Source organism: Cervus elaphus, chromosome X (assembly GCF_910594005.1).
Source record: "Cervus elaphus chromosome X, mCerEla1.1, whole genome shotgun sequence".
NCBI classification, from domain to species: domain Eukaryota; kingdom Metazoa; phylum Chordata; class Mammalia; order Artiodactyla; family Cervidae; genus Cervus; species Cervus elaphus.
In genome coordinates, this window is record NC_057848.1 from 153,793,699 (window position 1) to 153,821,109 (window position 27,411).

Consider the following 27,411-nt stretch of genomic DNA (forward strand, 5'->3'; position numbering starts at 1 on the left):
TTTGCAAACTGTATTACCAAGCTAGGAAGCACGTATATCTTCTCAAGAGAAAATTCCAGTAGGGCCTCAACCTATTTTTTTAGGGAGAGGTACAGTGGTTTGCCCATAACCACAGAGATAGAACTATCTATGACTCTCACTTCAATGTGACTGTCTAGGCCTGATGTTCTTGCCAGGAGAGCTAATGGGGAACCTGCCTGATATTCCCAAATATGGAAGTTGTGCTTACTATATCGACCGAAACCAATAAGCAATGTTAAGCTGAGAACACTCTGCAAGACTAAGGAACAACCCTAACTAAAGGAAACTGCTCAATAAAACTAATCATTCCCCAGTAAAAATGAATCATTGCTTCACACACTTTCATTGTCTTTTACTGCCCTCTTCCAGCTCACCAAATAACATCCCAAAACCTAAACAAGTTAACACATTTCCCAGAGGCACAAACCTCTTTCTGCAATAGCCTTGAGAAGGAGGACCAAGTAGAATGTCCAGTGTCTCTTTCCATTCCAATCAGACCCAAGATGCTGAGACAGGCCTAAGGTCCCCAACAAAGATGCCTGTCAAGCTGATGAAGAAGCAGAAGGAGCCTGGCCTGCCTGGAAATCTGGATTTCTTTAAGCCCCAGGAGGTTCCAAAGGACACAATAACACTCCCAAGTGCCCTCCCTCATAGGCTCCTTCTCAAACCAGATCTAGCCTCCAGATTTGGCTTTCTGTATCACATGCAGTACGATTTGCCCTTCTGACCGTACCCATGTCTCACAGACTAACTGATACCCAAAGAATCTAAGCCATCCACAGGAATAAAATTTTCCTAGTTGATCCATCAAGCTAGCAACAGGCCATTAAGACAGTGGCAGTCAAAACCCAGCCTTGGAAAATAGCTCCTTTCTTTAAGCAACATTCTTAGTAGAATTCTTAGTAGTTCTCTTTTTCCTTAAACAATATCTTTAAACATTGATAGAGCTCTGGAAAATAAGGGTGGTTAAGTTATTTTATTTTATTACTCACTCTCATTCATGCAAGATGAATAAAGGATTTTGGCTTTCTGTATGGCTTCAGTGTCTCGTCTTCTACTGATTGATTTCTCCAAAAGTGCTAGGAAGGTTAAAAAAGGATTCATTAGTATCCACCCACAGGTGATGCTGAGTTGGAGGTCATTTGATAATCACAGTGCCAGGCTCCAGAAAATTAAATGTAAAGACAGACAACCCTAGAAAAGATAAATCTATAAAAGATATGCAGACAGCAAAAAACGATTCCAAGTTGCTGGAGATTCAGATAAAAAATATTTAACATTCTCTTCTCCGGGGTTCTCCTACTTCCAACTGAGACTTGACCTTCTACGGTGGTTAATGTTTTCTGCCACCTATACACACACACACACACACACACACACACACACACACACACACAGAATTCATTTTTTCAAGAACTAAAAATAACTGGATTCTATTCCCTGTTTCTGCACCGAGTAATATGCTCAACAGAGGCAATTTCATCAGGGTCAGTTTCTTAAGATTTCTTCACAGTCCAGCCTCTCAGGGAGGTCATCTGGAAGAAATTTCCCATTAGAAGTTTTATTCAATGTTGCCTATACATGCTGTGGACCTGGTAGATGTTGTTTAGATGGAAATGGAGAAGCAAGAATGGAAATTGCCCCTACCCAAATTGCCTGAAAACTTGTCCATTTACACATTCAAAGTCCTGGCTATTTAAAATGAGGCCATGTATACAAAATGGTTGCCAGCATGAACGCAAGCCCACCTGGAAAATGATTTTCTATTTATAAAATCACTGATGCTATTGTTTGAAGGTGGAAAATGACAGCTGTCACTGTTTGTCTAAATAAGGAAATAGGAAAGCTAAAGACTCAATAAAAACTACCCTGCCCACAAAATAACACCTTGGATGGATGTACTTAAGAGTATCAGTTTACCAACAAGAAGCCAAGACAAAGAATTCCCACACAGCACCATGGCACTGCCTACACTGAGCTATGTCACAACCTAGCAGCCTCCAAATGATACAACAGATGCTCTTACAGTACTTTGAATAGCTTCAAGATACAACATACAGAGCTAATCAAATGAATAAATAATAATATATTCCCTACAGCAGAAATCTACTTCTAAACTAGAAGTTCTACATTTCAAAAAATGCAACCTAGAGCTTCTGTCTAGTTTTCTGTAAGCATCTATACAGATGCTTTTGAACTGTGGTGTTGGAGAAGACTCTTGAGAGTCCCTTGGACTGCAAGGAGATCCAGCCAGTCCATCCTAAAGGAGATCAGTCCTGAATATTCATTGGAAAGACTGATGCTGAAGCTGAAACTCCAACACTTCAGCCACCTCATGAGAAGAGTTGACTCATTGGAAAAGACCCTGATGCTGGGAGGGATTGAGGGCAGGAGGAGAAGGGGACGACAGAGAATGAGATGGCTAGATGACATCACCGACTCAATGGGCATGAGTTTGAGTAAACTCCGGGAGTTAGTGATGGACAGGGAGGCCTGGCATGCTGCGATTCATGGGGTCGCAAAGAGTCGGACACGACTGAGCGACTGAACTGAACTGAACTGATACATCAAATAAGTCCAGATAACTAGATATAGTCAAATAAAATCAACTGAGTTCAACATGGGCATTTTCAATTATTCCATCTTGTTTCTTTCTTGTGTATTATCACAGCAATAAAAGTGGGATAACTAGCCCCAAGGATAAAGGAAGGGGATTTCTTTTTTTTAATAAACAGAAATTGCTAAAACTATACCTACATATATTTCCACTCAAATCAGATCATGTGCCTTTCCACCACACTGCTTCCATAGTCACTGGATTGCTGGGGAGACATATTTGAAAATAAATAAACCAAATTTCATTTGGAGATGTAATATTATCCTGATGTTATAAACACTCCACAGGCTGCAAACATGAATACCCTGGGGACCAAAAAAGAGCCATGACACAAAAGAACTCAAAATATTACATATCAACCTGAGTATGTACCCAGGGCACTCTGTGTATCACGAGAAGGGGAAAAGAAAACACATATATGCTAAGTAGGGCAATACCAAAACACTAACCATGCAAAAATATCAATAATTCTTATCTGTCAAAATTTTAGTTTCTGTACCATAATTTGGCCTTTGAAACAAATTCAGCTGCCGCAGGTTCCTTGTCCTACCGTTCCCTTTTCCTCCCCTTCTCTTCAAACCTAAGCAGGCAGGAGAATGTTGACATGCAGACAGTGTTGGAACAATCAGCTGACAGCATCCATTTTATGTACCTCTGTATTTCAATTAGTGGTAAGAAGTATAAAATCTAGCCTAGAGAGTCATTAATGAGTAGAAAACAAAGCCTAACAAAGTCAATTATTCGGGTTATTAAAATGTCCTTAAAGAACTGAGGACTCACGGCTCACCCATATAAGGGTATTCCTGTCATAGTCTGCATTATTTCCTGGAAGATTTCTCAGTCTCCTGTCACCTCCATCTAAGTATTTCCAACAATGTTACAAGAGAAAAGGAAAACTCGTGTTCATAGTGACCTAGAGTGCAACAACCTTCAGACTTGAAAATCAGTTTCAAAGTGCCTATGATGATTAAAATTTGGTGTGTGTGTGTGCACGCATGCACATGTGCGCATGTACACAGGGTATTTTTTCTTCTCACTACACTTAGTCAAATAAAATTCGTTTGTCCCCCAAAAGGCAAAATAACAGACACATTCAAGGGGGTGGGTTTTCAATCACAAATACGCAGGTTCCAGTTGCAGCTTGCTGCTTCTTTTAGCTGGAACTTGAGCAAGGTACTTAATCTCTCCAAGCCTCAGTTTCTTCATCTGTAAATCTGGACAAATAATAGCACCTATCTCCTGGAGCTGCAGTGACAATCAAACACTGTGATGCACAGAAAGTCCCTTCTCAATGCCACAGCACATGGTAAGTGATCGATCAACAGTGGCTTTAACAGGCTTCCAGGCTGAGTTAGCTATACACAGAATTGTAAAGTAATCAAGCTCGTTTCTAGTGCTTCCTCCATAAATGCTTTTTCCTCCTCCCTTCTCAGGATATGGTAGCCAAAGGCCTTCTGCTAACCCAAGACACTGGAACTTCTTGCATACGACTCTTGTACAAACTACATCTGCTAGGCCTGCAATGCGGGAGACCTGGGTTCGATCCCTAGGTTGGGAAGATCCCCTGGAGAAGGGAAAGGCTACCCACTCCAGTATTCTGGCCTAGAGAATTCCATGGACTATTCCCAAGGGGTCACAAAGAGTCTGACACGACTGAGTGACTTTCACTTTCACCAACCAAGGAAAAGCCCATGCCCTCGGCATTTCCTCTGCTTCCACAGTAAAGGCAATAGAGAGGATGTCTGAAAATACGCTGCCTGCATTCCTCATCCTCGACAGCAAGGCCTTTTCTTTATGTAAACTTTTTCAGTGAAATTATAACATACCTACAGAAATGTGCCCCAATCATAATCTGAAGGATTTTCATGGAGTAAATACCCACATAACCAACATTCTGACCAGAACCCCAGGAGCCCGTTGTGCTCCCTTCCAGTCACTATCTCTCCAATCAAGACAATCAACATCTTCTTTTGTGAAGTGCTTACTCAGCTCTATTTCTCACATTTCTATTGGTAATCTATAAACCAGTTCCTTATTGATTTATAGAAGTTCTTTATATATTCTACACACACAAGTCCTTTGTTGAGTATTTGTACTGCAGTCTTCTTCCATTCCATAGACTTCATTTTCCTAATGGTATCATGTAACGAGTGGAAATATTAATGCAGTCCAATGTGATCAGTGATCATTTTTTCCATCTTGGTAAGCACGTTTTGTGTCTTATTTAAGAAATCTTTGCCTATCCTGAGGTCATGAAGATAGCGTCCAGTGATTTCCTCTAGAATCTTTACTGGTTCACATTTAGATCTACAGTCCATATGAAAATTGGTTTTGCCCATACCTTTGTAATACAGGCTTGGCCTCACAGGGGATGAATCATGAGAGAATTTTCATAAAGAAGGTATTTTTGATCATTGGGCCTCAAATATCATCACAACATAAAATTGGCATTAACAATATCTATTCTCCACTAGATCAAGTGCTCTCTGGGGCAGGAACCTGGGTCACATTCATCTTTGAACACTCAAGCTTAGCAATTGGCATGGCTGGTGTTCAATGTCTGCTGAGTCGAATTCCTCTCAAGGAAAGTCTGAGAGAGTTTTTTGTGCAAATGAAATGTGAGAAACTGGACTTCTCTTATTATTTCTTTTTATAATCAGTAATATCCTGATTATACTAACATCCATAATCTCCTTTTCTCACATTCCAGTCCCTATATCACACAATGAGATCCAAGATTTCATCTGTTTTTTGTGAATACTGTTTTTTAAAAATTATTTATTTATGGCTGTGCTGGGTCTTTGTTGCTGTGCTTGGGCTTTCTCTAGCTGCAGTGAGCGGGGGCTACTCTCTTCTTGTGGAGCATGGGCTCTGGAGCATGCAGGCTTCAGTAGTTGTGGCACACAGGCTTGGTTGCCCCATTACAACATGTGTAATCTTCCCTGACGAGGGATCTAACCTGTGTCCCTTGCATTGGCAGCTAGGCGAATACTGGTTTTTAAGCTACCCAAGTCTTTTTTTCACCAACCGTCGTGGGTTAACCATCCACTTCCACTTTCCTGCTCTTCTATGAGGGAGGGGGGAGGGGGACACATAGCATCGCACCTCCTTTAAGCGCAGAAGCCAGATATGACTATCAATTCTACTCATTCAGTCTACTCCTGCTCAGACAGGCCTTTACTGAGAGCTCTGGAATAAGACAGCATTCCAAAGGAACAGGGATACTCCTGAGGACTTGGTCGTCCCCTGGTAAGCCGGGAGCTCAGGATAGTCACATTCAGCTCAGGCCAATCATTTGGAGTTTCTGCAATATTTAAGACTTTCCCAACTAAGACTGTTTTCAAAAACTCCACATGCACAAAGTTGTAAGCCTGTGAGCAAACACCTACCAAGAACTCTGGTGTTAAGCTGATGCCATTTAAAGAAGATGGCTCTCAGAGCACAGGGATTCTTCACTTAATCTTAGCCAAAAGGCCGAGAAGTAATGAGCACAAGGATTCTTTCAAAACTTGCTCCTCTGTGTTCTTTCTCAGACCCTGTAATCCTTCTGTGTACCAGTTCTAAAGGGGACTCTCTGGCTACTTGCTAAGAGTTCTCTGGAGCTGTTTGCCTGATTTGCTTAATAGAAGCAGCAACTGCATTTTAAAACCTCGTCAAATTGAATTCTCAATTTCATGCAGATAAGTATTTCCCTCAGAAATCAGGGGAAGTGTCCTCTTAATTCTAGTGAGAGAAAGTACATGAAAACTCAAAACTTTAGAAAACCAGATCTACATTTTAAGGGAAAATGTGCCCTTCCACACCTACATAATAAACAGAATATTCTCTAGACACATCTATTTTTTAAACCTATCATATGATGGTCTGGTTTCTCCTTTGGTGGTACTTAAAAACCACCTTTGGCTGGTCCATGGTTGAATGTCACCTCTAATCTTACTATTTTTAGTCTCTGTTGATTTTCCAGGCTACAGACTTCAATTTGGTTTCCAGGCTCCTCAGTTTATTTACCGTGCTGAAAAATTTCATTTTTCTAACTCACACTTCATGGGTATTAAATTCTTATGCAGTTAGACGTGGAGACTCTAAATCAGCTTGCAAAGCCCGTTGTTATTCTCATTAAAAAAATAAAATCCAAGTTAACTAAGTCATGGTCTGTGGATCCCATAACCCTCATGTTTTCACACGAATTGTGTGACACTTGACTTTGCAGTTCCTCAGCCCCATAGCTGGTCAAGCATGGGATTAACTGAGTCTGTTTGACATACTGAAAAGACAATAAGAGCTGATATTTCTCATTCTTCTGGAAAACTCCCACCCAAATATAGGGAGAGAAGCTGTCAGAAGGCTTTCCTCTGTTCATTTTTTATGATCGTCTCATAAATGATAATTGTTGGTTGGCACTAGCTTAAGAAAAAGGGACATAGATTATTTTAGGGGCATTAAAAACCTCTAACTCATCAATCTAAATCATGGGTTACCAAATAACATAAAAATACCCCCATTTTAGCATCAAGGACCTCTTTGTCCAGAATGAAATTAATTTTATACAACTGCCAGACACTACAAAAGTCTAACAGACGGTAACTCTTTTATTATGTTCACTTGTACGTGAATTTTTAAGGATTTCGCTTATCAGGGTCACACTTCAAAATACTTTAAATTAAATTTTAAAATCACTCTTTGATGGCATAGCATTACAATGAATCTGCCAACGTGATATTTTAACTCATAAAAATAGCTTTCCTATTTAGATAATTTGTATCTTAGCGGATAATTCAATGTAAGGCCTGTGCTGAACTTAAAAGAGTCATTAAAATTCATCTTCAGTTTTTTCCTATAGGACAAGTATTAATTACACTTTTCCTGCCTATTTTTACCATCTTAACATTACAAGGAAAAGGCCACGTATGGTTACATACCCCCCACAGTGGTCCTTCCTGAGCAGTCCTGAGACATTCAAGGACCCTGGTGATAGCATTCATTTATTAAGCACCTGCTCTGTGCCAGGTGTATTGTACATGACCTCAATTAATCCCCCACCAACCCTAAACAGCATGAATCATTAACCCTAGCCTACAGGCAAGAAAACTGTAATAACTTGTCCAAGGAAACTCAGCTGGTAAATTTAGAGCTTGGATTTGGACCCAGGTCCTTGACTTTTGCTCATTTGACCAGCAGGTGGCCAGCAAAATTCTGCAAGTTTCTTTCCTATGTAAGAACAAGCCCCCCAGGTGGCTAAACCAGAGGCAGTCCTCATAGACTTTCTTGACAGAGCTCTTCATCACATTAATAACTGAAATAAATGCCTTCCCAGGTTATATTGAGACTGGTTTTTGCAGCAGTGGAGTGTGTCTGTACTGAGCCACCTACCCACTTTGCCCTGTAACCCTATTTGAGATCAGGGACACACACTCCTGAAGCTCCTAGTCAGAGGTAGGAGGCCTGGTGGAGGTTGATTAAAACAAAATTAGCTGATCCATAAAGCTTAACTTCACATTATGTCCTAGTACAAACCAGTGGTTTCCAAACTTAAGCATGCATCAGTATCATGAGAAGGGCTTCTTTTTGTTTTTATTGGAGTATAGTTGATTTACAATATTATGTTAGTTTATGGTCTATAGCAAAGTGATTCAGGTGTGTGTGTATATATATACACACACATACATATATATATTCTCTTTCATATTATTTTTATGTTTTATTATAGTATATTGAATATAGTCCCTTGTGTTATACAGTTGCACCTAGTTGTTAATCTATTTTATATATAGTAGTTTGTTTTTTTTTTCCATTTATTTTTATTAGTTGGAGGCTAATTACTTTACAATATTGTAGTGGTTTTTGCCATACATTGACATGAATCAGCCATGGATTTACATGTGTTCCCCATCCTGAACCCCCCTCCTACCTCCCTCCCCCTATTTTATATATAGTAGTTTGTATCTGCTAATCCTAACCTCCTAATTTATCCCTCCCCCCACCTCTTTCCCCTTTGGTAATGATAAGATGGTTTTCTAGGTCTGTGAGTCTATTTCTATTTCATAGGTAAGTTCATTTGTGTCATATTTTAGATTCCATATATAAGTGATATTATATGGCAATTGTATTTCTCTTTCTGACTTACTTCACTTGGTATGATAATCTCTAGGTCTATTTCTCCAGGCCAGAAAACTGGAATGGGTAGCCTTTCCCTTCTCCAGGGGATCTTCCAAACCCAGGGATTGAACCCAGGTCTCCCACATTGCAGGTGGATTCTTTACCAACTAAGCCACAAGGGAAGACCAAGAATACTGGAGTGGGTAACCTATCCCTTCTCCAGTGGATCTTCCCAACCTAGGAATTAAACTGGGGTCTCCTGCATTGCAGGCAGATTCTTTACCAACTGAGTTATCAGGGAAGCCCCTCATGTTGCTGCAAATGACATTATTTCATTCTTTTCATGGCTGATTGTACATTCCATTGTGTATATATACCACATCTCCTTTATTCATTCGTCAATGGACATTTAGGTTATTTCCATGTCTTGGCTACTGTAAATAGTGCTATGAACACTGGGTGCATGAATGTATTCAAACTAGAGTTTTCTCTATATATATGCCCAGGAGCAGGATTGCTGGATCATACGGCAACTCTATTTTTAGTTTTTGAAAGTCTCCATGCTGCTTTCCACAGTGGCTGCACCAATTTACATTCTCATTAACAGTGTAAGAGGGTTCCCTTTTCTCCACACCCTCTCCAGCATCTGTTATTTGTAGACTTTTTAATCATGGCCATTCTAAACAGTGTGAGGGGGGTATGTCATTGTAGTTCTGATTAGCATTTCTGTAATAATTAGTGAGCATCTTTTCATGTGCCTATTCGCCATCTGTATGTCTTCTTTAGAGAAATGTCTATTTAGGTCTTCTCATTTTTTGATTGGTTTTTTGTTGTTGTTGTTGTTATTGAGTTGTGTGAGCTGTTTGTATATTTTGCATTAAGCCCTTGTTTGTCACATCATTTGCAAATACTTTCTCCCAGTAGGTTGCTTTTTGTTTTGCATATGGTTTTCTTTGATATGCAAAAGCTTGTAAGTTTGACTAGGTTCCATTTATTTTTGTTTTTATTTCTGTTGCCTTGGGAGACAGACCTGAGAAAACATGATTTATGTCAGAGCATCATTGGCCTATTTTCTTTTCTAGGAGTTCCATGGTGACATGTCTTATATTTAAGTTTTTAAACCATTTTGAATTTATTTTTGTGTATGGCGAGAGGTTTTGTTCTTACTTTATTGGTATACATGTGTCTGTCCAGCTTTCCCAACACCACTTGCTAAAGAGACTATCTTTTATCCATTGTACATTCTTGCCTCCTTTGTCGAAGATTGAGTGTAAATGCATAGGTTTATTTCTGGACTCTGTAGTTTGTCCCATTGATCCACATATCTGTGTTTGTGTCAATATCACACTGTTTTGATTACCATTACTTTGTAGTATTATTTGAAGTCTGGGAAAGTTATGCCTCCAGCTTTCTTCTTTTTCCTCAGGATTGCTGTGGCAAATCTGGGTTTTTTTATGGTTCCATATATATTTTAAGATTATCTGTTCTAGTTATATGAAAAATGTCATGGGTAATTTGGTCTAGTTACATGAAAAATGTCATTTCCCATGCTGGTAAGGTTATGCTCAAAATCCTTCAAGCTAGACTTCAGCAGTACTTGAATTGAGAACTTCCAAATGTAGAAGCTGAGTTTAGAAAAGGCAGAAGAACCAGATATCAAATTGCCAACACTTGTTGGAGCATTGAGAAAGCAAGAGAATTCCAGAAAAACATATACTTCTGTTTCATTGACTATGTGAAAGCCTTTGACTGTGTGGATCACAACAAACTGTGGAAAGTTCTTAAAGAGATGTGAATACCAGACCACCTTATCTACCTTCTGAGAAACCTATATGCAGGTCAAGAAGCAACAGTCAGAATCGGTCATGGAACGACGGACTGGTGCCAAATTGGGAAAGGAGTATATCAAGGCTGTATATTGTCACCCTGCTTATTTAACTTATATGCAGAGTACGTCGTGCAAAATGCCAAGCTGGATGAGTTACAAGCTAGAGTCAAGATTACCAGGAGAAATATCAACACCTCAAATATACAGATGATACCACTCTAATGGCAGAAAGTGAAGAGGAACTAAAGAGCTTCTTGATGACGGTGAAAGAGGAGAGTGAAAAAGCTGGCTTAAAACTCAACATTCAAAAAACTAAGATCATGGCATCTGGTCCCATCACTTTATGGCAAACAGAAGGGGGAAAAGTGGAAGCAGTGACAAATTTTATTTTCTTGGGCTCCAAAATCACTGCAGATGGTGACTGCAGCCATGAAATTAAAAGACGCTTGCTTCTCAGAAGGAAAACTATGACAAACCTAGACAGCATATTAAAAAGCAAAGATGGACACAAAGGTCCATCTAGTCAAAGGTATAGTTTTTCTAGTAGTCATGTATGGATGTGACAGTTGGATCATAAAGAAAGCTGAACACTGAAGAATTGATACTTTCAAACTGTGGTGCTGGAAAAGACTCTTGAGAGTCCCTTGGACTGCAAGATCAAACCAGTCATTACTAAAGGAAATCAACCCTGAATATTCATTGGAAAGACTGATGCTGAAGCTGAAACTCCAATACTTTGGCCACATGATGTGAACAGCTGACTCATTGGAAAAGACCCTGATGCTGGGAAAGACTGAAAGCAAAAGAAGAACGGGGCAACAGAGCAGATAAGATAGTTGGATGGCATCATCAACTCAATGGACATGAACTAGGGCAAACTGTGGGAGATGGTGAGGGACAGGAAGGCCTGGAGTGCTGCAATCCATGGGGTTCCAAAGAGTTGGACACAACTTAGCAACAAAACAACAACAACAATTTGATAGGGATCAACATTAAATGTGTAGATTGCTTCGGGTAGTATGGCCATTTTAATAATATTATTTCTTTCAATCCAAGAGCATGGGATATATTTCCATTTCTTTGAATATTCTTTAATTTTCTTTATCAATGTTTTATAGTTCTTAGAATAAGTCTTTCACCTCCCTGATCAGGTTTATTCCTATTTTATTTTTTGATATGATTTTAAAAGGGATTTTTTTTTACTTTCCCTTTCCGATATTTCATTGTTAGTATAAAAAAGATAACAGATTTCTGTATGTCAATCTTGTATCCTTCTCCATTGCTGAATTCATCTATCAGTTTTAGCTGTTTTTGTGTGGAGTCTGTAGAGTTTTCTACATATAACATCATGTCATCTGCATATAATGACAATTTTACCTCTTCCAATTTGCATGCCTTTTATTCCTTTTCTTCTCTGATTGCTGTGGCTAGGACTTCCAATACTGTGTTGAATAGAAGTGGTGAGAGTGAGCATCCTTGTCTTGTTCCAGATTTTAGCAAGAAGGCTTTCAGCTTTTCACCATTCAGTAGTACACTGGCTGTGGGCCTCTCAAAGGGGCTTGTTAATACATAGAGTTGGGTCCTTTTGCCAGAGTGTTTGATTCAATAGGTCTGGGGTGGGGCCCAGGAATTTTCATTTCAAACAAATTCCTAGGTAATGCTGATGCTGAGGCAAAGGAACATACTTCGAGAACTGCTACTTTCAACCAATAGCACTCACCATCCCTCCTCTCCAATTTTACTAAAGTAGAGTTGACAGTTATTAGTAGTCCTACATCACCAGTCCAGATTCCCTCCTCCCCCATTCCCCACCTCACCCAAAGTCAGATCGGGACCTTTACCCTTTCTTTGTTGATTTCCTCACTCTGCAGCTCCATTTTATTTCAACATGAACATTCTGCAAGGACAGCTTTACTTTTTTTTGTCCTGGAAACACTCTCCTTGGATTGGTCTATTTAGGTCTAAGTTAGTCCTCAGTTCTAGAAAACCCAGCTGTGAAAAGTCCATTTCTTAAAGATGAAATGCAATATGGGTTTGAAGTGAGAGTCAATTCACTGGTTTAAGAGAAGAAAAAAAAAAGCAGCACTATGCCAGTAAGACTTCCAAAATGAAAAAGACAACACAGGACAGCTATTTTCAACTTCTGCTTATACCACACCCTACGGAGAGGAAGAGTGGGATAAATACTGCATCCCTGAAATCCTAAAAAATCTGAGCTCCAGACTTCACGAGTCCTCTCTCATCTATGACAGCAGCATCAAAACACTGTAAACATAGGTTTAAAAAGCCACTTCCCAACTAACCCCTGTTTTCACTCCCACCTTCCATGAGGAGGTGAGAGCAGCAGAGGTTCTATTCTTGGCTATTCAAACCATAGTGTGTGGTCGAGGGAGGCTGTCCCTCTAAAATTGGGTTTCTGACAGTGAGGGATCCGAAGCTGGGCTTTCTTTCCTTTCTCTACCCAGAATCCTCTCCTGTAAAACAAAGGAAGCAATAGCATCCTTGGCACAAGCAGAGGACCCAAAAGGGCTGGTCAGACCAGAGTTAACTTCCACACCCACGCCCCTAGCTGATTCTTCCAGGTGCCTGGAAATGTTTCCCAAAAAAGGGAGGAGAGACACAGAGAGAAGACAATGACTCTTCATGCTGAAGTTAGAGAGAAGAGGATACCTAATAATGCTTGAGGTTTTTCTGTAGCAAGGAAGACAAACTCTACCTTACTCTGGATCCCAAGCTAGAAAACAAAACAACACGCTGGGGCCTTCTGAACTGATCTCCATACATCAACCCTTTCCTCCAGGCCATGCAGCCAGGATGCTCTGGCAAAACTCATCGTGCATCAGCACACCCTGACATGACATTTACAGATGGCTTCCCACTGCCTAAGGACAGAAGCTAAACCTTTAAATGGCCTACAAGGCTTACATGCTCTGGTCCCTCCTCTCTCTTCAGTTTTGTCTCACGTCCCCTTTCCCTTCCAACTCTGAGCTCCAATCACACCAGGCTTCTTGAGTTTCCTCAAAGGCACCAGCTGGATAGAGCCTCTGCTAATGCAGCTCTTTCCGCTTGGGTTAAAATTGGAGACATTTGAAATGTTAGACCCATAATCTGTGGGGGACAAATTATATGGCTGAATTGGTTTGGGCAAGTCACATAATTTTCTTGACCTTCGCTTCCTCAGATGTAGGGCAAAGACAGAAATAAACAATGATGGCAACATCACAGAATTAGAATGAGAAGCCATAGAGAAAACAAATGATTTGCTAAAGGAATAAAATTAGTAACAAGAAAAGTTTGGGCCTTGGGGAAGTGAATTGATGAATTCAGAATAGATAGCAGGTAGGAGAAACAGTTCAACTTGGAACTCAATTGACAAGGTCACTATGAGACGGCTCTGGTTAGTGACACAGGCAAACTCATGAGTGTACTAGCACATATTTGAGTGTGTGTATCTCTCTCATAAATGTAAGCTCCCATACTCATCTTAATTGTTGCTGAAAATAAAATTCTCCTCTCATTTTATAAACTAAAAGGCCCAGGCAAGTTTTAAAAAATATCTCTCACTGTGCAAATATCAATACCAATGAGGCTTTCCAAACAAACATATCTTATTTGTGGCAAGTTATTATCCAACCAGTCTCTAATTAATTTTCCTGTTATGGGTAGTGCCTTTTTACATGGAATGTTCTCTTGACACTTTAAAGCAAATATTCTGTCATTACTAATTCATTAAGTATTCACACAGATGCTATTAATCACAATGAACTAATGTGGTATTAATGGGTAGGTTATTAATCTGCAATTACATGCAGATTTCCTAATAAACTCAAGCTGCCCAAGTTTTTCAAGGAGAAAAGCAAGGGAAAACAAAATGAGCAAATCCTTCATAGAACAAATTAAGGGAAAGAGATACCTCTCCCTGTACCATAAGAGAGGACATATAAAATTCATTTTCTTTTCATCCTAAGAAATATTTGTTCTTACTCAAATACAATGACATTTGCAATAAAGAGGTTTTCATCAAAATAATAATATAAATGAAGGAAAAACAAAACACCCATGCACCCTGGAGAGGTACTGAATTTCTTTAATGCCATAACATGTTCTTAGATGTAGCAAAGCCTGACTGCTCAACATGTGGTCCCTGAAACAGCAAAGTGGGCATCACCTGAGAACTTGCCAGAAATGCAGAATCTCATGGCCCCTCTCAGATTTACTGAAACAGAATCTGCATTTTAACAAGATTCCCACATGATCCACGTACACATTCAAGGTTGAGAAGATTGGTATCAAAGTACAGCTTTGTAGCTGCAAACTGGAGAAGAAGGAAGTGGGGGAGTTTTGCTTATACATCCTTGTTCATTAAAGCCTAGGTGTGCTGAGGAGGGAACAGAGGGCAAATCTTGCTGAAATTGTTCAGACATACATAAACAAGGTGGATATGACAAGCAGCTGGGAAACCTTGACTATTAGAAAAACAATTTACACACCATATTTCATGAAAGCTAAGAAGCACATTTTTTTTTTAACATTTGAACATCTCTGAAATTGGAATCCATCTTAAAACTGTCAGCCAGACACAGTCACAGTGTAGACGCCATTGCCTGCCCGTATATGACCTTGATCTAGCAGTTTTTATCATCAATACTTCAAATGAGTTGGTTGGTTGCCTGACTAGGAAACTGTCACTTAACTCATCTTCAGAAAGATTTCACTAGAGTTTGGCTATGAAAGTAAAACTTCCTGTGTATCCAAAAAGACAGCCTTGGAGGAAAATCCCTGAGATGATTGGGAGCACATTTTAAAGAAATGCTGAATCACTGCTGTTATTGATGGAAATAGGACAATGTTTTGTGAGAATATAAAAGCACTGATGGTTTGAAATCAAAAAGACCGTGAAGAAATTTTAGGAATAACTTACCCCATCTCTTTTGCTTGCATTTTCCTTTTTAATTAATGTAAAAGAAAAATATGTGATAAAAATTAATGTCTAAGCCTAAAAGAACTTTTGATGAAACGTAAAATAAAAATCCCCAATCCTAAGAAATCATTGTGTAATAGCTTAGTCTTACTTAGCATACATGAAATAAAGGTGCATCTTACAGTTGGCAGTCTTTTTGATTCAATGAATCAAAAACAATTCGTGGTATTATTTTAGCTGATGTTATGAAAGACCCAGCAGTGTTTGTGTCTTCTCTTGCTTAATTTTAAGTCAAATAAATATAACCAACAAAACTGCATGTCACTATAGCATTACCACTACAGAAGACCCAGTATTTTTCCTCCTGAGAAATAATAAATGTGTCTAGAATATTCAAGCTGTGTTTTAATTTAAATAAAAGAAGGCAAGAGAAAAACTGTTCCAAATGACTGCAAAAGCATTTTAAGGACAAGTGAACCTCCGGGTGAGATGAGACATTTTAATTCCTGAATATTGGGTTTCACATCTAGGTCTCAGGGGCAAAAATACAAGTTTGGCTGACTGGGAAGGCAGGCGTGAGGTCTCTGGCAAAAGCAGCTTCGTGGGCGTCCCGCCACGCCGTGGGCTGTGCAGCCGGCAGACCTCAACCAGAGCCACAATTGCCTCCCTTCCTCACCCAGCACTTCCCACGCAGTCCCCACTAGACATGTTTCATTCTGGCAGCGACCTGCAGCTTTCAAACCCTAACTTCTTCTTCTCCGCAGCTCAGGAATTCCAGACTGACACCAACACCTTTGACCTCAATTAAAATAATCGAACTTTTATGTCTTACTTTACTCACACTGATCATGTATCCAGACCAGGGTGTAGATCAAGGGGGAAAAGAGAAATCTCTTTTCTTACATTATTCCAAGACTTGGTCAAAATGTTGGGAAATATAAGTTGAGAGAAATTAATAAATTAGTTTTAGGTCATTGCCTGACATTCTTTAGTGTGCACTAACAAAGCATACTGCCGGAGGGGTTATTTTGAATGGCTCTCATTTCAGAAAACTCACAGAACCTTCTCCCAATAGACAGTGGCTACAGTTCTCTACTCAGTGAGTTTAGACATCACCCTTGTCTAGGTTCTCAAACTTGGCTGCATGTTAGAGCTACCTGCGGAAGCAGGGTATTAAATAGCTTAAAGAGTGGAAATGCAGGGTGCACACCAGACCAATTACATCAGAACCTCTGAGGATGGGACCCAGGCATCTGTATCTATTAAGCTCCCAAATGATTTCAGTGTACAGCTGGGGTTGAGAAGCACTTGACTAGAACTGCCCTGTCCAATTCAGAAGCAGGTAGTTGCAAGGCGCTATTGAATACCTGAAATGTGTGTCTACAAGGTGACTTGTTGCAAGTTTAAGACATGTCCTGCATTTCAAGGACTTAGTAGGCAAGAAAAAATGTAAAATGTCTCACGCATAAGTTTTTTATACTGATTTCATGAAATGACAGTATTTTGGATATGTTGTGTTAGATAAAAAAATTAATTTCATCTGATTCCTTTCTACTTTAATTTAGCTATTAGAAAATGTAAAATTACATGAGTTGCATCTATGACACACATTACATTTCTTTTCAACATCACTGCTCTGGAAGATGCCTTACAGGTCACTAGCTGTGTGAATATGAGAGACTTAACATAACCACTCTAAGTCTCAACTTTCACAACTGTAAAATGGGATAATATCACCTCCCCGGTTTTCAGGGGTTTTACCATGTGCTCAGGGTCAAACATCTGAATTCTAATCCTTCCTCCATCGCCTCTTAGCTCTGTGATCTTGGGCTGGTGATTGACTTTACTGCCTGGCTACTTCTATTTCCTCATGCCCCAAAAGCAGATAAATCTTCCATCTAACAGGCTTGTGAGGAGTTCAGTTTAGAGGCTTCAAAAAACGTAGCAAGTGTATTATTAAATAAGATCACCTCTATAAAGTGCCTAGACTGTCAGGCCCTTCTCTGTGTGATGTACTCATGAATTTGGGAGGTGAGGGGAATCTGTTAAAGGCTCACTTCACAGCGATGAGTCAAAATACCCACATTAGTAGTAAAACAGGGGAGAAATGGGGATTTTTCCACATTTAAAAGATGCTCAATTAAGCCACATCTTCAAGCTGCAGTTGAAAAGTTCTCAGAATTGAGGATGAGAGCTCAGCTGAAATCATCTAATCAAAGAGTTAGGAAATGGGAGGATGAAATGTTCAACTCCATTTGGCCATGCATTTGTGCACAACCAACTTTTTAATTTTTCTGGTGACTGAGTTTTGCCACTGACCAATTAGGAGTAGAATAAAGGTAAGTGATTGTCCCATTTCTCTAAGACATTCAAGACCCAGGAAATCTGAGTCATCTGCTTCTGCTGTGAAATCTAGATGACCCTTGGACATTCCTGCCCAAATCCCATTTTTCTCAGCTCCATTGTTATTCCTGCTTCTGGCAACTAACAGCAAGAACACGTGGGGACTTGGAGGAGCTTCAGGAATTGTTACCACCAAAGTTCACATGGGTAGGCTTTGAATTGTTACCACCAAACTTTAGGACTTTTCTTCCCTTTTCAGTCATCTTCTTTCAGGAAGTGGCTTTTCAAAAATACGCAACCCTTCTGAACAACTACAAAGTAAAACACATTATACACACCAACCATGCAAAAAAGGGTGTGGGCAGGTTGGGAAGAATCATTGCAGGTGTATATATGTCTTTCTCAGGATGTGAATATCCTGTGTCATCAGTCATGCCAAAAACTTATATTTAGTCAAAGGATCCCAAATTTAGTTGGCAATCTTCTAAAGTAAAATGTTTTTTATCTTCCTACAACATTCATGCTAACTAGCAGGAAACTTTTCATTATGTGTTGCAATATTTATACTACAAACATGCCCCCTCATTGGTTTTCTACTTCTTTTTTTCATGTAAAGCATTTCTAGGCTGTCATTCCACTTTTCAGAAACCTCAGCTTCCTCGCCCCAAGTCAAAAATCTCAAAATGGATTCTGACATCCTTCAGCTGCCCATCTCACTCCTGTGATCTCTCACAAACAGCCCTGCTCATTGCTTCCAACAGAGCCAAGTTCACTCCAGCACCTCCAGATTTACAGCCCCCCTCCATCCCCTGCCATTCCAAATTCAAATAAGAGTCCCCATCTTCATGATCAGATGACAAGCAAGCTCTTTCATACACCACATAATATGTACTTCTGAATGAAGACACTACTTTGTGTATTACTACTTCCAATCATTTGTACTATTTAGAAATATTTTCAACTATACTATGGCAAAAGCTGTATCATCTCTAGTTGGTCATTGGCCTTTTAACTCTCTGCTTTCATAATAGGTATTTGGCAATAGACAGTAATTTCATCTATAAATACATTTGTTCTATGGCATAGGTAAGCCCATAAAAGCTTACACTTAATCACTTCAAGGCTTGGCATTGGCACAAACTCCAAACACGTATCTCTGGTTTCATCTAATATCCTTATAAACACCTATTAACTGTCAGTAATGTGTTCATTCTTAGACAGCAAACTGTTCAAATATTTGGGTATGAATGGACCCATGGGGCCATGTAATAGCCATCTCCACTCAAAACACCTGAATTAGGACGTATTGTAAAGCTAAAGTAAAATAAAACTATACCTTTTTGAGGCATGCCCCAACAATCTTTATATAGGCAGGGGTTCTTAATCTTTTTTGTGCCATATATCCCCTGGGCAAACTCTTAAAACCTATGGGCCATTCTCAAAATAATGTCTACAAGAACATAAGAAACATGGGTTTATAATGGAACCCAGTTATTTCAAAACACAGTTAACAAAACAGTTGTTTTACTGTTTAAAATCATGATAGATGCACTACTTCATTAATTCATTAAATAAGATATCACATCGAGTCTAGCAACCACTATGATTTTGAAGTGGTGATGTAGGTAGATACTATTTCAAGATAGCTGTAACATCTGTATTAAGATTTTTAAAAATTATGATTCCCATTGGTAATTAAGCCACAGCTTACAAACCAGAGTTTGTAAACTACAGTCATAATTAAAGAAAATGCTAAAGTTCCATCAGAGGTTAGTGCAAATAAAGATGCTTTTTTTGTTTTCCTATTCAAGTCCCTGAACTCTATCAACAGCTCTCTTGAGGTGACATGAGTCCAAACTAAAGATCCCCGAGGGATGAGGAAAAGAAAAGAGAGAATGGAAATGGGTATAACTAAAAACAACAAAAACAATGGAATCCAAAGAAGACCAAGAGCAACCTAAGATGACACTTTTCCTTTCACTAATTCCCCTTTCCTCTTCTCTTTCCCTACAGGAGAGACTTAAAACTCATATACACCATTGAGTGTGTCGTCTGACCGATTAGATTACCAAGACTTTTCAGGGTTTGAGGTCATGACCAAGGTCCGGCAATAAAGTTGGGGAAACACAAATATCCTAACCTATTGTTTTCATCCCCATGATGCTTCTTTCCTGATCACCTGACTCTTTTATGCAGGTGGGCAAGCATAGATGAGAAAAACAAATAAGTATGTATACAAACAAGATAATTTCAGATGGTTATATGAACCACAGAGGACACCTATAGAGTAACAGCATAGAGGGGGACTGTAGATGGGAGTAGAGAACTATTTTTACTAAAGGTGTTCTTTGATCCTTCTCTATCAGTGAAATAAATTTGAATTTATTCACAGATAGCTCACCTTTCTAATGGCCGATTCAGCAGCATTGTCTGAGAGAAATATTATCCAAGCCAAATAAATAATTGTCAATTTCCTTGTTGCTATATTTGAATAAGTAAAACAAAAAAGGTGAGATTATGTTTAATAATATATTTTATTTAACCCAATGTATCTAAAATATTTCAATATGTAATTTATGAAATAAATCAATTTATTGGTGAGATATTTTTACATGTTTTCTAAATGAAGTCTCTGAAATTTGGTGTATACTTTACACTTACAGCACATCTCAATTCCAGCTAGCCATATTTCAAGTGCTCAAAAGCCACATATGGCTAGTAGCTACCATACTGAATAGTGTAGCTCTAGAGTCTTTTATTATTACTTTTGGCCATGCTGCATGGCTTGTGGGATCTTAGTTCCCTGAACAGAGAGCAAACCGAGGCCCTGGCAGTGAAAGTGCCAAGTCCTAACCACTGGACAGCCAGAAAATTCCCTCTAGAATCTTGATTACAGTATCTACTGAAATATTTTGTGATGTGCAGATTTTTAATTTCTACACAATAGTCTTGGGGCAGCTCATTAACTTCTACATCCTCCTATGCCTAACACAGTATCTCTTGCTGGATGCAAATGAGGAAGTCTAAATTCTGGATTTAGTCTAAATTGCTACTGGCAATGATCTAAGCCAAGCAGACTTAGAAAGTATGAGACAACAGATGTCAGAGTAGAAACAAAGAAAGAAATGTGATACTTCGTTTCAGTTGCTAGATCAACCCTTACCTGAAGTCTGCATGATTACTAGATATTTTGGTTACATGAGCCAACAAATTGTCTTTATTCCTTAGGCCAGTCTGAGTTGATGTTTCTGTTACTTGTGATTAAAAACAATTGGCACCAGGAAAAAAGCAAAAGCTCAGAAAATAGTCCTGTGTTCACAGATTAATCAGTACAATCAAAATGCTGTATTTCAATCTATTTGAAGTGAGCACATTTCCCCCAAATCAAAGAGCATATAACTCAGAATAAATGTTATGAATAGATGTGGTTCTTATTCGCAACATTATTTGCAACATTAACCAACTTGTTTGCAACATTAACCACTACAAAAGAAAAGCTACATTAAAGCCACAGGGGAAAAATTAGATCTTAAAATAAAAGGCTTGGAACAGGTAGGAGTCAAAAAGTAAGACAAGGATATGCACTAGGGGTGGAAATGGATACACAGGAAGAAAATCTAAAATGCTGACTGTCACACCTCCCAGAACACAGGCTCCTACACATGGTGGCCATTCTCAAGGCCTCTTTTACTTCCTTAAGCTATTTAGAAAGAGGTCATGCCCTAGAGGTAAATACACATTTTCACAGAGTCTTCAGGAAGAAATTAATTTCTGTATTCAAAGTAAATGTCTCCTAACAGGAAATTGCTAAACTTTTTTTTTTTTTAACTTTTTAAAATTTGACAACTTCTTTCCCCTTCCACACACTACAGAAACTCACACTCCCACCCCACCTAAGCTCAAATGAGGTATTGCAATTATGAAAAATGGAAACCACACCAACAAAAAACTTCAGGTAAAATAATTTCATTTCACATTCTAAGTCTTTGACACAGGCCTAGATCTTTATGCAGCATCTCTCTGTGCACACAGGACTTACAACAGTGTATACATAACTTGGCAAGTTGTTGCTTCCTGGGTAGCCCCATGAAAAACAGGCAGAATAGTCAGAAAAAACAGGAATCTGCTCTGAGTGGGCACACTTGGTCTATATAGCAGATTCAATGAGACTTACATGGGCTAAGTTTTCACCAGGAATAAAAAGCACACCACAGTGCCTGGCTGCTCATTGGCACTTCCCCGTCATGTCCCCATTTTGTTGTTTCTAGTCTGACATCATTTGTTTCAAAGAGCTTAATGACATCAAGGGTCAATTTGGCACATCATGATACTAGGTCATGGCATGAGGAAAATGACACAATTAACTATGTCTTCAATGATCTGAACTTTCTAATTATCAAATGACTTTACAGGAGCTGAACTGTAAGTTTTCAACTTTTTAGTATCTGCAAAAGATGATCTGGCTAGGATCACTAACAGGAAAAACAAGATTATAGGGGGGTTATTTAATTATGAGATTTAAATCTCAGCCAGCAGGTATTTACAAATAAATAACCAATCTATGAATCACAGTCATCTTTCTCTGCCTATTATGCATAGGCCCCACTTCATCTTATTGTTCTGCTAGTGCTGTCTGTGCTTGAACATAATAATATACTGCATTTCTTTATAAAATATTGGCCAAGATCGCTATTCTGTAATAGAGATGAGCTGGCCCTAGCCTAAGTCATCTGTCTTCTGTTTAACACAAGTGTTCTAGCTCACTCATTGCTTCATGTTTCATAAGTGCTCATTTGCAAAATTTTCATCTGTTCGTTCATAAGCAATGCATGCTGTGTCAATTTCATAGTCACATGAAAATTTGGGAGGCTTTGTAGGAAGGAAATTTTAAGACATTCAAATGCATAACTATATTCAGACCTTTAAAAAAACAAATCCTAATTCTTAGAACAAGAAATAATTTTATTTTCCAAGTAGAAATCTGAGTCTTATATGCCATTTAAAGAAAAAAATTCATGAAGCCAGGTTGCTGACTTCAATAGAGGGCAATTTTTCATCAGCCAGGTGTGTCAAACCCATTTTATTTCACAAATTGGACAGCCATTTCTGTGTGTTCTCTGTCAGTCATAAGAAAATGGTATTCTTTTGATTGGTCTCATTGGGTTTTATTTTTGGATATTCTTTTTATCAAGGGTGAGGAAAAATATCTAGACAGTATTTAATATTTTTGAAAGCACATGATATTTACAGAGGATAAGACCAGAATAAAACTTAAGCATTTGATAGACACTACTTCATGAGCCTCAGAACTATCTTTGAGCAAAATGGAAAAGCAAAGGACAAATATTGAGGGCCTGCAATATGCCAGGAACTAGACTGGGTAATTTATATAGGTCATCCCCTTTAGTCCTCACAAATCCTATGAAATGGGTATTCTTATCTCCATTTGAAAGATAAAAAAGCTGACCTAGGTGAGCTAACTGACCAAAAGTAACACAAAGGGGAAATGAAAGGAAAGGATTCAAATCCAACTCTGTGGCATCAACACTCAGGCTCTGAGAGGCTTATAATGAAGATAAAATCTGGAAACCACCTAAATGGCAACACATGAATTGATGAAACAAATGGCAGTATATCCATACAAAACAGTCACGGCAAATGATAGTATAGAGCTATTTATACTGACCTGAAAAGATGTTAATATGTCACAGAAAAATAATATTATAAAAATAGAATATATGATCCTTTATATATATATATATATACACACACATATAATTGTATACATATATTTGCATTTAAAAACTCATCACTGGGTATCAGGATCTGAATTATGTTTCCTCTCGTTAGTCATTTACAGCTGATCTGCAATGAGCTTGTACCACCTGGGTGGTTAGATGGATGAGTAGACTGAGACATACACAGATACATAGAAGGATATAGGATAAATATATATTAATAGTTAGAATTTAAAGACCAAGTGTTTAATTCTTGGATTGGCTTTTCCTCCCTTCCATCTTTCACTCTTCCCAGTCCCCCACCTGTATTTCCTGGGATCATGTCTCAAAATAAACAACTTGCATGCTAAATAAATAAAGAATATTTAGTGTTTAAAAAATGAGATGGCCAGCACATCTGGTATCTGAAAAGTTCTATTTATATACTTTAAGAATATCTGGGCTTCCCTGGTGGCTCAGTAGTAAAGAATCTGCCTGCCAATGCAGGAGACGCCGGTTCAATCCCTGATTTGGCACAACGTAACTAAGCCTGGGTGCCATAACTACCGAGCCTGTGCTCTAGAGCCCAGGAGCTGCGACTACTGAGCCCACATGCCATAGCTCCTGAAGCCTGAGCGCCCTAGAGCTTGTGCTCTGCAACAAGAGAAGCCACTGCAGTGAGAAGCCTGCCCACCACAACTAGAGAAAAACGCCCACTCACAACAAGAGGAAAGCCCACACAGCAATGAAGACTCAGCACAGCCAAAAATAAAGTTCTTCCTTTAAAAAAATCGAATTATCTGCAACATATTTGCAGAGTTCAGAAAGATAGACATCTATAAATCTGTATGTTGGTATCATCTAACATTTACATATTTTAGCTATATGTATAAATATAAATATATAGACAGAGAATGAGATAATATCTCTACATTTATAGGGAGAATGAAAGAATAATATGATAAAGAAAATATAGCAAATCAGCATGAGGAAATCTGGGTAGAGAGTATATAGGAGTTCCTTATACTATTGTTTCAACTTTTAAGTCTGAATTACCTCAGAATTTAAAAGATCAAAGAATACATATTTTACATTTCAAGCACATACATCTGGCATAAGATGATACTAATTTAAAAAGAGACCCTACTCCACCATTTGCTCTCCTTCTTGGCACTTGAAGCAAGAGCCCTATGACTGATTTCTTAATTCATCCTTTACAGTGCATGTCAAACTAGAGATTTACTTGTCTGTGTCCTTCCCAGAGGATAGAAATACACGGGGAGCCTCCCATTTTGTTTCACAAGACCAACACAATCTTGATAACAGAATTTGACAAACCAAGCACACAAAAATCCATGGACCAACATCAATCATAAATACAGACACAAATATAAGAAACAATTCAATTCTAGCAATGGCTTAAAAGAAAATAATAAACCATTCATATGCAGGATTTATTTAAAGATTATAAGGTTAATTCAGCATGAGGAAATCTAGAGAAGTTAAATGAGATACTCCATGTGAGTCTCTTGATAAACAGTGAAGAGATTTTTCTTGAGCAACACTTTTTGCAAACTAGGAATAACAGAACACAATAAAAAATACTAAAAACAAAGAAAAAGTGCATTGGGAGTAAATGCTAGAGGCATTACAACTCAAGCTAAGAATATTATACCCATTATCATTGCTATAATTCAACATTATTCTGAGGCTCTAGTCAATTATAGTAAACGGAAAGGAAGAGACAAAAATTGTAATTATTTCTTAATTTCATGATTACCTTTCAAAAAATCCCCAAAAAGCTATCAGTTAATAAAATAGCTATAATTAGATTCAATATAGATATAGCAAAGCTTTACAATAGGCATCAGGAGTTGGCAAACTTCCCCCATGAAGGTCAGAGAGTAAATATTTTAAGCTCTGCCTGTCATATGGGCTTTCCAGGTCATATGGTCTCTACAGCAACTACTCAGTTCTGACGGTATGGTGCAAAAAGCAGCCATTGATAATGCATAAATGGATCGATGTGGTGTCTTTCAATGAAACTTTATTTACAAAAACAGGCAGTGGCGTGGGTTTGGCCCACGGGCCACAGTTGGCTGACCACTACTCTATACCACAAAAAGACAGGTGATTGAGAAAAGTTGCCATTTAAAGCAGCAAGAAAATATATGAAGACCTAGAAACAACTTTCTAAAGGACCATTCTGCTATATGCAACAAAAATGAAACCGTGAATACTCTTTCAACACAGTAATTTTACTTCTGGGAATTTATCCTAAGAATACATTTAGATAAGGCCATAAAGATGTGCAAACTTAGGTATTTATTATAGTGTTATTTATAATAAGGAAAGATGTCTACTGACATAATCCACATCTACGAGGAATACATCATTTGTTAAAGCAGCTGATGGAGCAGCATGCATAATATCAGCTATTTTTATTTTTTTAAATATATGGCCGTGCATATGACATTATGCATATGTATCCACACGTGGGGAAAAAACCTGGGAAGATATATACCCAACTGCTTTATTAGCAGGTATTTTTAGGAGTGGATTTAAGTGTGGATTTCTTTTTACTTTTTGCATGTTATTTTTGCTCCTTTTTATTTTCCTAACTAAGCTTAGAAATAACAGTTTTTCATTTTTAAAAGTAGGAAAAAAAAACGTGCTGCTCTGAACAATTTGCTCTTATTTTTATTAATTTTAGCCCACATACAGTATCTTCCTCAAACAAAACTCATCGATACTGACTTTAGTTTTTACAGTAAGACATTCCCAGAAATTCTTTAAATTATAACAGCTTCATGCCCTGAAGATAGAAATCTTTGGTCTATAACTAATATGAAATGATCATCTGTCTGGAAATACTTTTTCTTATCCTTCAGTGATACATCTGCTTATTGGATTGTGTGTGTGCACACATCTTTCTGTCTAGGAAGAAAATAAGCCAAAGAAGGGAAATAGGAAACAGGCAAGAATGGTGGGTAAAGGACCAACACAAGTTAATATCCTACAGGGAAATAAGTCTTAGTAAATTCACTCTTCAAGGTCCTATTTACAGTGCCATAGCACAGAAATAGCACCTGTTGGATTATAGGAAAACGCTAACATTCTTCCAAATTCCCACTTATAACTTATGAAGACTAAGTTTCAGCCTTCTAGCATAAAATATAAGTCCATATGGTTTATATCTAATTGTGAAATGTAAGCACATTTTTCCCTACAATTTATAATGTGTGATAGTTGCTTAGTTGTGTCTGACTCTTTGTGACCCCCTGGACTGTAGCCCACCAGGCTCCTCTGTCCATGGGATTCTCCAGGCAAGAATACTGGAGTGGATTGCCATTTCCTTCTCCAGGGGATCTTCCTGACCCAGGGATCAAACCCAGGTCTCCTGCATTGCAGGCAGACTCTTTACCATCTGAGCTATAGGGAAGTCTCTATAACTGACAATAGGTATTTAATTATTCTGCCAATGATTTTGGATGTTATATACATGAATTGATACATACTTAATTTTTATTAAAATTGATTTAAATTAATTCTTTAAATCTTGGGGAAAATGTTATGGAGGAAAAATAAAAATGATTATTCTCAAAAATTTTCAGGAATTCTTTTAGGTGTGCTACTGAATGCTAGCTGTATGGCATAATTGAGTCATAAGAAAGTGAAAAAAAAATACCATTTTTGCCTTCTCAAAACAATCACCTCACTTGGCCTTGAAAATCTCCCTACTTCCAGCCTGAAGTGCTTTTCTCCAACAGCTCAGCATAAAAATGAGATCAATTGTGAGCAGAAGATCCTCTAGCAAAAGACATTTCCAACTTTTGAAGAGTATATGTGTGTGCAGGCGTATGTGAGT

General features: G+C 38.4%; 1 protein-coding gene across 2 annotated transcripts in view; it reads right to left on the reverse strand.

Annotated features, from left to right (window-relative positions):
• The window catches only part of PHEX (phosphate regulating endopeptidase homolog X-linked), a 197,236-nt gene that overhangs the window by 157,078 nt on the left and 12,747 nt on the right, over positions 1 to 27,411 (reverse strand). For both annotated transcript variants that reach the window (XM_043897176.1, XM_043897175.1), the window contains exon 5: positions 1,014 to 1,100. In XM_043897176.1, coding sequence (XP_043753111.1) covers positions 1,014 to 1,100 — 87 coding nt within the window. The remainder of the gene's footprint in view (positions 1 to 1,013; positions 1,101 to 27,411) is intronic.